Raw genomic sequence first — 15,756 nt, forward strand, 5'->3', positions numbered from 1 at the left:
TGGGATTTGACCCCTCTTGGCACCCCCAGCCATCAATCTCATTTGAACAAGGGACACATATCGGGTTTGAATTTAGGTTTTTTTGACCGTTTTTGTCCCCTCCTCACCTGAAGGCAATGACTCTTGCTGGAGTATGCTTCCACTGGTGCCTGATCAATCATCCCTTTTTGATCTGTGAGCTTAGACCATGAGTGCGGCAGGCTGTTCAACAATGGAGGACTTTAAAACTGAATCTGATTCTATCCTCACTTGAACAAGATGGATAGAGGAGGGTAGGTGTTACTCGCTAGTGATTGGAGAGAAGTCCTCTGATGGACTTTGCCCTCTGTAGCCCAGGGGCAGTAACATTAATTGGAGGACTTCTGCAGGCTGAGAATTGAACCTGACAGCTGCTGCTTTGTAAGGATGTAAGCTGCATCTCATGCTTAACAAGTGAGCAATGGGGGAAAAGCTGAATTTAGGCGTTTGTCTGAACCGTGTTCAGCTCCCAGAGTTTCTCAGCCTAGGTGTCAGCCGGCACCGGGAACACTGGGAACTTTTGACAGGCAATTAAAGTTCTGAGAACCTTGTTTTGCTGAAGCTTAAGAACATTTTAGAGATGGGCATCTCAAGTGAAGGGTTCACAAAGTTACTGGAGGTTTAAATTCAGTTTTTCTTAACGAAACATTTTTATTTTTGAGCTAACTCTTCCTGTGGTGAAACGTCCTAAATTGTACACCAATTAAACTTATTGAAATCTTTACCTGCTGCATCCATTTGTAAGCTTTGGTCATTATTTATTTCACAGTTTGTCTAACTAGTTTTAATCTAGGGAAATACATCGTACTTGTGCTGGGCACCATTTTGGGGCAGATAGCCTTTGTAGGCCCAATGCTTTCAATTTTAGCCTGGAGTTAATAGCTATTTGATAGCAGGTGGGTATTTTAGTCAGCTTGAACTAGCCCTCACCCAATGTCCGCCTATGGGTGCCCTCCACCAGGGGTCACAGGTCAGCAATGAGAAGCAAGGGATCCTGACTAATTTGTTCCTCTCCCAAGCACAAAGGCACTCAGGTGAGATAAATGTCGTAACTACCACACGTTTCATGTTCAGCTAACTCAGCAATTCACAGGTAAGGTAAACCAGTTGGTTTGAGGGATGACACCCACTTTAAGTCCCCTAAAGTCAGCTGACCTCAAGTAAATGTTTCCAAGGCACTGTGACCCAATCTGCGTTCAATCGGGATGGTACTGTCGTGATTGTGGAGTTGGACTGGCTTCAGTCTCACAATGGCAAGTTGTAAAATTGAATTCAATAAAAATGACAATTTGTGGGCCAGCACCACAAATAAATGATCATAAAGACCATCTTAAAAACCCAATGGTTGTCTTAAAAGCCCAACTGATTCAGCAATGTCCTTCTGGAACCTGCCACCCCAACTTGGCTTACAATCCTATAATACATGGTTGACTCTTGATACAATCCCCTTTTAGGGCAATTAGGGATGGGGGGCAAATGTAGACTTACCAGTGTCATCCCTGTCGCAGAATTTTAAGAAAAGCATAATCAATGAAGAGACCATCTGAGTTCCTGCATCAAACTTTGCTCTTTTGGTCACCTACCCAAATATCTTCTTCTTTGGCTCAGTGTTAACTTTAATCTGCAGAGCCTTGGGGTCTTTTACAATGTTCAAAGCACAATATAAATACAAGTTGTTGCTACCCCAATTATCACTAAATGCATGTCCAAATCACTATTCGATTACACTTGAACACAGCCACACATTTTACAATGTACAGTGTTTTTTTTTATCATTATCTTCACATTGAATCACCAATTGGCTTGTTCATGGGCCGAGCTATGGGGGTTATGAATAGAATGTTTTTTTTTCTGCCATTTATAGAAATTCTGTCCCCATGGATTATTCTCTGCCTGTTTGTTTCTGCATTTATCAAAATTCAACCACACAGACACCACAGTGCAAGTGTAGCACTGATATAATGTGCTTCTTTTTGACGGTTTAGCTGTCTCTATATGTTTCCCTTTTTACCTGATCCAAGTCTCACCAGATACACTCTGAACTGCAGCACACAACAGCAGCAGCCACAAAATCATAATCAGGGGCAGGAATCCCGGTTAGTTGATATGCACCTCAGCCTTGGGTCTTTGACACCAATTGTAGCACTTCTTTCTGGGATCAGACAGCTCAGAACAGACTGGCTTGGTGGCTCAGTTACACATGGAGCAATACATTGACTGGTTAAATCACCAGGTAGTCCTATCTGATTTTTATTGGCTCTTGGGACAAGATCATGCTAGTTGGTGGGCCTTGCTAGGCTACTTCAGTTGGCATTATGAGTCAACATGGGTTTGTGTTGAGATGGAAGGTTTCCTTCCCTGAAGGACCTTAACAAACCATTTATTTCTGATATTAGTCTACAAATGACCAAATTTACTGAATTCAATTTCATTATTTATCATGGCAGGGTTTTTACTCACATCCTCTGGGTTACCATTTCAAGTTTCATGACTACTTCAAAACCTCACTGTCAATAATAATGGCCATTTTGGAAGTAATTAACATAAAATATCAGTATTGCTCTCAGTTAAACAGGAATCAAGCTCCTTCTCCTCTTCCCACTCAAATAAGGAGCAGCACCTCCCAAACCCATGAGCTCTGCCACCTAGAAGGACAAGAGCAGCAGCTGTATGGGAACACCATCACCTCTAAGTTCCCCTCGAAATCCCACACCATTCTGACTTGGACATATATCACCACTCTTTCATGGTCGCTGGGTCAGAATCCTGGAACTCCCTACCTAATAGCACTGTGGGAGTACCTTCAACATGTGGACTGCAGCGGTTCAAGAAAGCAGCTCACCACCATGTTCTCAAAGGCAACTAGGGATGGGCAATAAATGCTAGACTTGTTAGGGATGCCCGCATCCCAAGAATTAACTTTAAAAAGTAAACCAGTTCAAACGGTGAACCAAGCTAGATAATAAAAATGAATCTCTGGCTCCACAGTTTAGTATTTCCATCTTTTTTGTCTCCGTTTCACTCCAGGTACACAGTAATAGGAGGTGCATTGCTGGTCTATGGGTAACAATCGATCAGAAGAGATAAAACCACTAGAGCAACCTTTTATTTTGGACAATTGCACACTTTAACAGAGAAAAGGTTCACTGGTAATTTAGAGGTTTCATTTGAGTGGGAGCCAAATTTCACTCTCCAGCAGACGGAAAGGAAAAGAGATCAAGCTCTCAGACATTGCTTCCTAGGCCATTAAATAAGAAGGACAGCTAGGATGGTACTGACCCGATAAGTGAATCAAACCAAACCTTTTAGTGATTCAGCCTTCTACCATACACCAGAAGAGCTTTTCCATTTACAGCTACAATTGCCTGAATACCATTCGACAGAAAGTATCTTTCAGATCCTCCCTAGCACTGGAAAAACGCATTCGATCTCATAGAGACAAAGAGCGTGGTATTTAATTAGCATTACTATTCAAATGTATTCATCACACTACCTTCATTCAAAAAAAATTAGAGACGGATGTTATTATTAAAAATTGAATTAAATGGAAATAAAAATCATGAGAGATTTAAAATAGGTGCTGACTCACTCTCACCCATTTTACAGGGTAGGACAAAGAAAAAGATCTAACCCCTTGTCATGGAGGGGTTGATTTTTGATGGGATGGGATTCTATCAGTAGCCCTCAGGTATCCTGCCCAACTCACTTGTGGAGTTCTTCACCTTCTTCACTTGGAGACTGACTGAAAGTGCGGTGGGGTGAGACTATTTGACATTAGTGGCATCACAGCCGAGCCCAATCTGCCCTCTTCTGACCTCCACACCAGTACATTCTCCTGTACACGTCGAGTAAGAGGAGGAAGTTTTCTCATTGGTCTCGGGGTGGTGAGGGCAATCTGTTGACTCCTGCTGGACTTCTGAACATTTGATGAGGATAGCGTTCAACCCCACTGAGGTGCCCTACCAAAAGGTCAAACCAGCAGCGAACTCTCACTGCGAAGGCTCATACATCAAGGGACAAACTGTCCAGATACATAAATGTCACATGACATTCATTACGTTAGCACTCTCAAGTCAAACCTGGATCAAATATATTGTGCGTTTCCACAATGGCCTTCCCTGCCCCTGTGAGGTGATCCGGTTATCCACTGGGAATGTCAGATCATGGAATCACCCCATCAATCACACCTCAGACCATTGGAACTTGGTTATATTTTGCTAAGTAAGTACATTCTCTAAATACACCAGCCTTCACTTCAAAAACAACAACTCAGAGTTCCTTACCGTGTACAGTCAGAGTGCCCGAGAACTCAACTTTACCCACACTGTTTTCTGCAACACACGTATACGTCCCTTCATCCTCACTATCAACCCGTGCCAGCCGCAGGCTATTGTCAGCCTGAATCTCAAATCTGAAGAGAGAGAAATAATTTTCTTGACTGCTTACCAAACAACTAGGTGCAAAAACAAAAATTAACCATACAATTTCGTGAACTGGGTCACTCAATGGGTGTGATTTAGACTTTGTGTGACAGTATAAAGTGGGCGATGGTAAATTCACAGTCTATTTTACATCTCTCCTAATGTTTATTTCCATTGATTCGGGAGAGATGTGTCACTGGTTCCTGATTCGCTAAAACCCACTTGAGACTATCACACAAAGTCCAAATTATCCCACTGTTTCTCATTTCCCCAAATTTGTTTGCCTTTTCTCCCTTCTGCCGTGAAAGTGCCCTCTGTTAGCTCATCCAATTGGCCATTCTTCAGCTGTCCAGCTTGGACAATGGGCGTCAACAGGTTTGACTGTAGAAGGCATTTACAACAGAGGCAGATCCTGAACCCAACATCTGTACTTCCAATGGGGGTCACTGTATAGTGATTGGAAATTAGATGAAATTGAATGTTTATTGATTTGCTTCCTCTCCATCTCCCTGGCGTGCTGAGGCAATTGTAGTACCCCTTCTACTGGGGGAGATCAACACAGACCAGAGGTAGTATCTGAAACCTTCCAACTCTGTATGGCTTACTATCACAATAGGCATTTACCAATGAAACCATCAGAGTTACGCTCAGGGCTGCAAGAGTTATGTGGTTAAAGGATTAAGTACTGGAATGGTTCCCACTGCAGCAAGATCCAATGAAGAAAATGGCATGAAACCATTATGAACCAAGCTGGTTTTACACAGCAATTAGCAACAACTTCAATGGCATCTGAATAGTCCCCGATTGGGAATAACATAGTAAAATCACGTAAAATCACAAGCATGAAAATGCTTGATTTCCAGTACCTTCCGCGTGGCAGTTCACCCTCTTCCTTGCGCCAACGGGTAGTTGGCACAGGGTCTCCATGCACCTCGCAGTGAAAATCCACGGTGTCATCTGCCAGGACTACCTGATTTACAGGACGTTTGATAAAGGTGGGCCGTTCTGTGAGATTAATGAGGGGAAGAATGAGAACATGTACACAAGTAACAGAGTAGACAGAAAAAGGCAACAAACACACAGGTAACATCGCATCCACAGCACAGATGTTTGAACTGAGGACTTTCTCAATTTGTTTCAAAAATCTTCCAATAACCTGTTTATGATGCCTTTGCCTTCAAGTTTATGTTGCAAGAGAGTGCGCTTCCTCAGAATTTCAATCTCGGAACATCACTCTCTCTTTTTACCTTCTCTGTGCACTGTTGCTCTGCATTTCAGTGGCAACTGAAAGTGCCATTTTCACACTCTTCATCTCTGCGCTTAGAATCCAGGAAAAGTTGGTATCTGGGTGGATTTGGAGGCACAGAACTCATGCCCACCAATAAGGCATGATCAATGGCAATACCAAGGTTGCCATCAGACTGTTAAGGTAAACCAAGCTCCAGCCATTAGATACTGAGTACAAAATCAGAATTGTTAAGTTTGACCCATGAACACTTCTCAGATACATAAACATTCAGCAGCTATGGGATTGCCATTAGGCTGAGTGGTTGAGGTGCCTTTTGTTAGCCCTTCTCCAGCCATGATGGGGAGTGGGGAGATGGGCAGAGATTGCTGAGGTATCATTCTGAGTTGCAAAACAAGTGCCCACATTCAGTCTCACTGAACAGGAGCAGTTATAACATTGACAAGGTCAAACGTTTTCTGACTCATTTAGTTTCTTACAGGAGCAAAGGTCTGGCCATCTTGTATGATACTATGTCACATAATAAGACAGTGGTTCTTAAACACACAATAGGAATAAAAACCTCTGAATTATCTTTTCCCTTCGCTGACTAAGGAGTAATGAGCCCAATTGCAGTGTCCCATCAACACTCTAGCTGAGGTCAGCAACACTAGGAGTAGAACCTGGATTCATCCTGGTTTGTCTCATTGCCACACCAGGTGAGGAATTTACCAACCAGAGCCACTGGACACCTAACTTAACTTTCTTTCCACCTTCATATTCACTGAAGATATTGTGCCCTGCCGTCTCCATGCCCCCAGACCCACAGCCTCACCCTCCTCCTGTGCTGAAGGTGTCAAACACTTGATGGTATCCGATCCTATGTCATTCTGCATTAATGTCCTGTGCAAGTGTAAATGGTGAGTATTGGCAAACTATTTAATGACTCATGTCATCATACTCACTCCTGATCCTGTCCTGGACAGTTATTTTCCAGGTCAAACTCATCATTATGTGACAGGAAGAGAAGATTTTTTTTGGAGAAAGGAAACAGGCACACCCAATGGCTAAACAGGTTTATTTAGGGAGAAGGAAAAGTAGCGATGTTCCATTTAACTTCAGTGCCCGACCATTATCCAGTGACCCTTGGCAGAAAGGCTAAGTTGAGTGGGTGTCCGGTGAGGACAGGATCAGTCATAATTCCCCTCTCCCTGCCAGTCAAATGGTCTGTCAACACTCACTGTCAAAAGTCGTGCATGAATAATTGCCAAGTGAGCAAGGTACTGAAGATTGTCCAGTCCAACCAGGAATCATAGTTCTTAGTCCTGAACAAAAAGGGTAAAAACTGGTGAAGAAAATGTAAACTAAAATTTTAAAAAACTAAAAAAATGATAAGTTGATGAGTGAGCAAGCCAGGCCACTAACCTTGTGGCAGGTTCAACTGACATTGGACTCTCCCTAAAGGGCACTGTCCAGTGTAGTATACAGGCAAGAAGACCTCAGCATAGGCAGCAGTTGTGGAGCTGTAATTGGTACTGGCAGCCTAGACTAAAGAGAGCCAGAGGTCCCTGCTCATCATGGTTACTCCCCTCGTGGTTGAATAGCTGACTGCCACCGAGGCTCACACATGAAGAGTGGCCACTTGGACGAGGCACCACAAGACAACTGGCACCTTTGGGCCTGTACAGAGGTAGTCTGCCTTCTGGAGGAGGAGGGCAAGAAAGTGATGTGGTGGCGCGGGGGCGGGGGGTGGGGGGGTGTTAAGCGGAGAAGAGAAAGCAGAGTTGACAGGAGTTTGCGAGTTTGTCCTTGGCAGGCCAGCTTCTGTCAAGTGGAAAGAAGGCAAAAAAAGGTTAGTAAAATGGTGCTTACCAAATACGACCAAATCCGCAGGCTCACTGTCCCTTTCGCCCACCATATTGGTGGCCACACAGACGTACATGCCAGCATCAGCTTTCCTTGTGTTTGAGATCATCAGCTTTCCTCCTCGGATCTAGAAGAGAAAATGCCATATATATATATATTCGATTGCGGTAGACTGAGGGAACAGGGTATATTGGAATGTGGTACACTGAGGAAGCCTGGTATATTGGAGTGTGGTACAGAGAGGATAGGGTGCATTGGAGCGTGAACACTGAGGGGACAGGGATATTGGAGTGAAGTACACTGAGGGGACAGGGATGTTGAACTGTGATAGATTGAGGGGTAGAATACATTGGAATGCTGAAGGGACAGGTTGTATAGGAATGTGGTATGTTAGGATGGCGGGGTGTTTCAGAGTGTGCTATGCTGAAGGGTCCAGAATGTTGCCTTTATTAAAATTTTACCCGGCCATGCAGGCTTGAGTTGGGCAATAAAAATGAGCAGGAATATAAAGAGTTGCAGGAAATGAAACATAAAAATCAGGACGGGCTCATGTAAAACATGAATCGTTTAAGACTGATTGCTCCCGTGGAATCTGGAGAGTATATTTTACTAGTTTCAGTCAGTTTAATAGCAGTCTGTGACTTGTTGCACTTAAAGAGAATGGCTCGCTCCTCATGGCTCAACATTTAACACGTGAACGTGTCGGAGTCTCTGGGCTCACCGGGATTTCTCAATCCAGCACCATCTGTCCACTCCCTATGGTGTTGAGCGTTCCCTGCTGCCGGCCCCTGCTTACCGTGATCCGCTCATCCTTGTCGTTAATGAGGACGTTGTTTTTCTTCCAAGAGATGGTTGGTTCTGGATGCCCTCTGGGCGGGAGGCACTCCATCACAGTGGGCTCCCCAGCTGCAACCACAACATCACTGGGTGTTTGACGGAAATCGTCACGCAGGACTGTGAAGAGACCAAGGGAGAAAATCTTCATCAGCCAGGGGATGCAATCGATTTCATTAACTGACAATACTGGGAATTTTTTAAAACGGTACAAGGAGTCACTACTCACGATTAACCCAAGCATCGTCGCCACTTGTGCAACCATTTGCATTAATCCTACTGCCACTGCTCACAATTAACCCAGGCAAACAGTTCATTACATTGAAGACTTCCAATGCCATGGGACCCAAATTAAAATAAGTAAGAAGAGTACTCGGGTAGAAGGTTATCACCTAATAAGGTGATGAAAGCTAGAAGGGGGAAGTTCACTGGAGCAGACAAAGCAAACAGGTTCAACTAGCATTGAATGTGTTCCTGGAGACAGAAGGCAGGGAAGGTGGCATTGATGCATGAAAAAGTGATGGTCTCACTGGGCCTAATTTATTTATTTTTAATTATTTATTTAGAGATACAGCACTGAAACAGGCCCTTCGGCCCACTGCGTCTGTGCCGACCATCAACCACTCGTTTATACTAATCCTACATTAATCCCATTACTCTCTCACATCCCCACCTCCCCTCAATTCCCCTACCACCTACCTATACCAGGGGCAATTTATAATGGCCAATTCACCTATCAACCTGCAAGTCTTTGGCTGTGGGAGGAAACCAGAGCACCCGGCGAAAACCCACACAATCACAGGGAGAACTTGCAAACTCCACACAGGCAGTACCCAGAATCGAACCCATGTCACTGGAGCTGTAAGGCTGCAGTGCTAACCACTGCACCGCTAATGTCCTTGTCAAGTTTTTCAAAATTCTTGTCTTCTCATGCTTCATGCAGAACCACTACAATACACAAACTCAGTCATAGTAGTGTCACCTAGACATCACTGCAATCATCTGGTGTCTTACTACTGGCACCTTCCTCACACTAACCTGTTATATGGTAGAGCCTTTTGCAGATTTAGTAGAAATGATATAGCTACAATATATAAAAAGTAAAGATTGCATTCTATCAACATGATCTGACTAAAAACAGCCTAATCAGCATCCACTAAGTAATTCCTGTATTTATTCAGTCCAAAGCAGTTCTATTAATGCTTGTAATGGCCCACATCACCCTTGATCTATGTACGCATTAGTTTCTGCCTGCAAACTACACCAAGTTACACCAGCTCATTTTTCCCTCCTTTAGTAATTCAATTTGGTTCCGACTGATCTGAATTAATGAATATTCCCAGTCAGATGGATAGAAGATATGTCCATTACCCAAAGTAACATCTAACCCTGCAGTCAGTCAAAAAACCATTGAGAGAGCTAAAGTGGACTCATGGCTCCCAACCAGCATATATTACAGGAACAGAAGAGCACAGCAATTAATTAGATCCACAGAACGTATTCTGAATATCTCCCCTGGGAGCTCTGCAAATACACTGGGGACAGCAGGATTATTAATTCTATGTGGCCTTGATCGAAAAAAGCAACATATTCAATGTTGGAGCTGCTGCATCATCTAGAATGTTTCCCGTTCTGCTGCAGCTTTATGCCGGGGAATGCACGTACACACCAGTTTTCTCACACAGTATTTGTCCTGCGTTCTTTTCAAAGCCACAACTGGGCAAGATTAGGACTGAAGTTACAAGTTTCAAAGTGATACTTACAAGGTAAAGAGAAACACCACTAAGCACACTGTCCTGTAGGCAGCAGACAACACATTGATGCAAAAATTACGAGGGTCCACTGTGGAAGTGGGGCATCCCTAGCCAGGAGCATGAGACAATATTGCTGAATCGGGCTACCATGGTTTACGTTTCTCTCCCCATGCCTGGACTAGAATTGGAGATTCACAGTTTCTGCCCTATTTGTGTTTAATTACACAAACCAATTCACCAATAAGCCAACTCCAACTCATCCAAAACTTTGCGACATGTATCCTGACTTGCACTGTCCACCTCACCCATCATCCCTATCTTTATTGACCTGCACTGACTTCGCATCCCTCAGTGCATGCAGTATAATATTCTCGCCTTGTCTAAAAATCATTCCATGTCCTTACCCTACTCTATCTCAAGCATTCATAGAAATGTAGAAAATAGGAGCAGGAGTAGGCCGTTGGCCCTTCGGGCCTGCTCCGCCATTCAAAAAAGATCATGGCTGATCCACATCCAGCCCTACATCCCTTCCTGAACATCCCATTCCTGTGATTCTAAGTTCCCATCTATCTCCCCTCCCTTTTTCCATTTTTGGTGACACATCTTTTAGGCAACTCAACCTTACACTTCAAACTCCTTTCCTAAAATTCTTCACCTCCTTCCATCTCCCTCTACTTTTACAAATATTTTTAAAACCCATTTATTCAAACTCACCTTCGTTCATTGCACAGCTCCAGGTTTTGTAGAAGTCTGACCTTCTGTCTCCTCATTGTCCATGTTTCAGCACTGTACGGCACAGCATTCTATATCGCCCCTTCACTAATTTTTTTCTTCAGTTCTCTATTCATTTGTCCATCCAATATTCTCTTCCATCGATTAAATGAAACATTTCCCAGTAGAGGTACTCCAGGTTGCTAGTTATTTACTACAAATTATTTCTTGTTGAACATATACAAATTCTAGCGGAATTGTTAATCGCTTGGTATAGTGTCGGTAGCAAGCATTTCATCGACATTGAAGAAATATACAAAGAACCAGGTCCCAAACTGAATACAAATCACCCAATGGGCTTCATGGTATGAATTATCAAATAATAACTCATGTCTTGAAGTAATTTCAGGTCGGTAATGTCGTTTCAGGGTTCTGATGACAGTTATAAATGACCAATGAACCCATCAATTAGATTACTGGCCTACAACCACTCCCTTGTGTCTATAATTGTATCTGATCACACTTCATAGTGTTAGGCTTCAATGTTGTGCATGGTTTTTTGTGCTAAAGGAAGAGCAGGGACTACAGGCAAACAGCAACCAAAATCTAGTCTTCTTAGATCAACAGAAATTAAGCTGTAGTTAATACAACCATAAAGTAATAGCCTTTACAGTTGCATTTCCAGCACAAGGTTCACCATGTCTGTTCATTCAGTGATGATCATCTACACTGCAGTTCATTCTCAAACAATCACTAGATCACAAGATAATTACAGAGGAGGAAGACCATTCGCCCCAGAAAACCCCATGAATTGACATCCTGCCTTTACATCATGCACAATAAGGGCGCAGCACCAGCCATCTTATAGGCCACCAACAGCATCTGCTTAGAGAAAGACCCATTTATTGTCATTTAAGCAGGTGTCCTCCAGTTAGGAGATCTGAAAGAGTGGCCACCATTCGCTACTTCGTGCCTACAGCAACACAAATAACTCCTTTTTGCAGTGGAGGCAATGGAACAAACTATCGTAAGCAGCTCAATGGAGGGAATAAATAAAAACTAGCTGCCCTCTCACCAAGTAACGTTCCCTTCAAATGGTCCTAATATCCTTAAACAAATCCACACTGTGGTGTATCAAAGACTAATTTCATTCGAACCCTTTTTATAATCAAGCACATTTTCCCTTCAGCCCCATTAGTTGTGATGTCTGACGTTCACAGCTCAGGTTTGTTTGTCTGACACTGGTGTGTATTAATGATTCACACTTCCCACTCATTCACAACACCTTTTTACTGTCTCTGGATATAGCGCGATGCTCTGAATTCCCATTTAACTCTTTTAATGCTATTCAACAGTGCACAATAGGAAATAACAACTCCATAGACAGCCAAAGATGCCTTCAGCAAGCACCCCCATGCTGTGTTTATTAAAACTGGGAGCTTTGTTTCTGCACAGAGAGAGACATGGGATCCAGGATTAGTTTAGAAATCATAAAGATATTGGAGGGTAAACCTGGGACTGATCTCCTGCCGCCATCTTAGTTAAGAGAGGAGATAGTCCTGGCTATATTGATGTGCAGGTGATTTAAGAGTAAGTGCAAGATTGGGACCACCTACTATTGGTTTGGGACCAACTACTATAGTAAAATTAAACTGAACAGAAAAATATTTTTCAAAGGAAAAAGGACCTGAAAAATAATTGGGACACCACCTTCATTATCGAGTACCCCGATCCAAGCCATGAGAAAATCGGCTAAGTGCCTTCTTGTAAAAGTTCTTTAGCTTGCCACACTGCCCCAATATTTATGGTCTCCTCTTGCACCCATGACCTTTGCCTCCTGATTTACTGTCCCCCTTTACTGACAATGCTCACTCACTCTGGGATGCTCGTTGCTAGACCCTCTCTGGTGCCTCACACAAATGGTCATTCTTTATGTGTGAGGCATAAGACAGTTGGGGCAGAACTTTCCCAGTCCCATGGTGGTGGGCTTTGAGGCTGGTGGGTGGGGGAGGGGAAATAGAGGGGAGTCGTGCCAGGATGGCTTCCCGATGCATTCCTACTGCCAGAGAGGTTTCTGAGGGGCAGGCAGGAATGCGGATCAGTTACCCGCACCACGGAAACAGGCCGCCAATTTACATAAGGACAGCATCAATTGGGGCAAGGTTCTGGCCTTGCCAGCATTTTGCCAGTGGTGGAGCAGCCCCCTGTCATGTGCGAAGGCCACCAGCTTAATGGAGGCTGCCTCCCTGCTGCAGTAAGGGGGGCTATCGGGAATTGCAGGCTCCATCCCCCCAAAAAGGGGGCCACTATCAGCAAAGGGGGCACCCACGGCCCCAATAATCCAAGCAGAGGGGTTTCTCCTCAAATTAAAGGGGTATGCTGCCTTCCCGTCACTTCCAAGGGCACCTCCATGTTGAGGCACCCTCACGGTCTCTGACCTGCCTCAGCAGCACCCAGCTCTCCCAGTGGGGCTGTCAAGGCTCTAGAGCTGCTGGCCCCTGATCCTGCCATCCTTAATTGAACAGCGAGTGCGGAGTCGTCCAATTAGGAGGCCGCCTCTTGGGACATAACTTCGCTGGTCTCGCTCCCGGCAAGTACTGGCTCAGGTTCCCCAATTTGGTCCTGACATCGAGGTCCCAAAAAGCGTGGGAAATTCTGCCCTAGTGTCAGCATGATGTTCAATCACAGTCAACCTCAGACCTGTCTTCCTCCCTAGTCCACACACATGCTGTTATTCAACAAGAGTCAAAGTCAGCAATCAGATGCAGGAAGTTTGGTTGATTGTCCCCTCGCTGCTCTAAAAGAGTTGATGCCAACTTTAGCACCCCTTGTAATGCTGTGACAAAGATCAACTAACTCAGCATAGACCGTAGATAAAAATCTTAACTTTCCTGAGATATGTGGCACATAGCTGAATTATTGGAGGTCGGGGTGCGGGGGGGATGGGGGGAGGAGGAGGAGGAGGAGGAGGGGCGCTGGTGTGGGAGGGTGATCAGTAGGGTTTTTTTGATTAATGCAGACAAGATTCGGAAACTGAACTGAGGTGAAACAATCTGCAATGTCTGGAGTGTATATGATGAAAACATAGTACTTAAATAGCTGGAATCAATGAAGTGGATTATATGCACAGGGATAACAATGGAACATTGAGACTGTTAAAGGATCTGTGCACCTTAACTGGGGTTGTTGTAGAGCAAGCAATATTGGAACTCCAGCATCACAACACTAATTTCCAACAGGTTTGTTTCTCATGCTATCTGACCAGGTAGAAACTTCTGGCCAGTGCAGCCTGCAGCCTGGTGCCCTTATTCCTCAGAGGTTGCATGTCGATAGTTATTCACGATAGGCTCGCTATTGTACTTAGCACTCTAACTGAGTTGCAGAGAGGCAGACTGGCTGGATCGCAGGTTTGTGCAACAAGCTCCTGTGTTAAAGATGCATATATTTTTAAAGATGCATAATTCCTTTAAGCAAGTTGTGCAATTAAGAAGCCAGTGCAGTGGGCTAACACACTGTCCTTGAATTTTGAAGATCGAGGTTTGAAGTGAATCCAGAGGAATAAGATGTAACTCCCTTTGGCAACTGCAAGATCTCATGGGAAATGAACTATGAACAACGTCAAACCAGCTCAATGCCTTTATAAGTTGAAAGGAAGAACAAAATCGTTCTGTCCTGTATTTCGCACAAGTGTTTATGTGCAGATAATGTTCAGTACAATTACATGTCATGAAACTACAGGATTGTTGTAAAAACACATCAGGCTCACTAATGTCCTTCAGGGGAGAAGATCTGCTGTCCTTGCCTGGTCTGGCCTACATGTGACTCCAGACTCACACCAATGTGGTTGACTCTGAAAATGGTCTAGCAAGCCACTCAGAGGTAGGCAGCTTACCACCACCTGCTCAAAGGCAATTAGGGATGGGCAATAAATGCTGGCCTTGCCATTGATGTTCGCATTGCAAGAATGAAAAAAAATAAAACAAGCCTGAGGGTATTCACTCTCTGTGTAAAGAATTTCTTGATATCTGTCCTAACTTGCCTTTTACTAGTTTGAACCTGTGTCCCCCTTGTCTTATTCTTCTAATTTAATTTAAAGATTTACTTACTCCATTCCCTAACTACCTTATACAACTCCATAATATCACCTCTTGGATGTCTCCTTTAGGAGCACTGTAAAGTAAGTGTCTGATAAAGCAAATCACAAGTGTGAATCACTTCAGTAAAGCAGAGAACAGGGGCACAGAAACCTGGGGCTATTTTAAAGGAAAAAGAAACACACTTTTTAATGGAGAGGTGAAGCAGTTAATACGCGCCGTAGGCAGGCGATATAAAAGACAATTATCTTTTTTCAAGGGAAAACATTCCAAAGGGCTGAGAAATAATAACAGGAAATTTGAAACTACTCCCTAATTCCCCAGTGATACCTATTAGCATACCTGCCCTAGCTGAGTGAAACTAGGTGCTATTAGCTGGACAACAACACAAACTGTATGGGACAATATGTCCGAGATCCAATTAACCCCTTTTACAGAGAAGGAGGCAGCCAATTGAGAACACTGGCATTTAAACTAACAGCAGCCAGTGCTGGATGGTGCCCAGCTGCACTGTGTGGGGAAGGGAAGAGCCTTTAACTTCCCTTTAAATCACGGTGTGTATTTATCTGTGTGATTATCATAGAATCATAGAATGATTGGCCGCCTTCTGTGCTCCTTCAGTCCATCTCTTTGGTAGAACTATCCAATTATTCCTAGTCCCCTGGTCTTTACCCATGGCCCTGTAAATTTTTGCCTTAAAGCTTTTATCCAATTTTCCAATGTTTGGTTATAATCAGAATTATGGAGGGTAATTTTAACTGATGTGCCTAAAAGGAAGCCCATGGAATCGGATGGAATGCCAGCTTTATTCCTTGCCCAATATTGCTCTCCAC

At 43.8% G+C, this 15,756-nt stretch overlaps 1 protein-coding gene across 5 annotated transcripts in view; it reads right to left on the minus strand.

Moving 5' to 3' along the window:
* robo3 (roundabout, axon guidance receptor, homolog 3 (Drosophila)) overlaps positions 1-15,756 on the minus strand; it is a 514,962-nt gene that overhangs the window by 171,072 nt on the left and 328,134 nt on the right. For all 5 annotated transcript variants that reach the window (XM_068053853.1, XM_068053848.1, XM_068053850.1 and 2 more), the window contains exons 3-6: positions 8,327-8,484; positions 7,537-7,657; positions 5,306-5,444; positions 4,302-4,429 (exon numbers count right to left, since the gene is read on the minus strand). In XM_068053853.1, the coding sequence (XP_067909954.1) occupies positions 4,302-4,429; positions 5,306-5,444; positions 7,537-7,657; positions 8,327-8,484 (546 nt within the window). The remainder of the gene's footprint in view (positions 1-4,301; positions 4,430-5,305; positions 5,445-7,536; positions 7,658-8,326; positions 8,485-15,756) is intronic.

Source organism: Heterodontus francisci, chromosome 22 (genome assembly GCF_036365525.1).
Source record: "Heterodontus francisci isolate sHetFra1 chromosome 22, sHetFra1.hap1, whole genome shotgun sequence".
In the NCBI taxonomy this organism is placed as follows: domain Eukaryota; kingdom Metazoa; phylum Chordata; class Chondrichthyes; order Heterodontiformes; family Heterodontidae; genus Heterodontus; species Heterodontus francisci.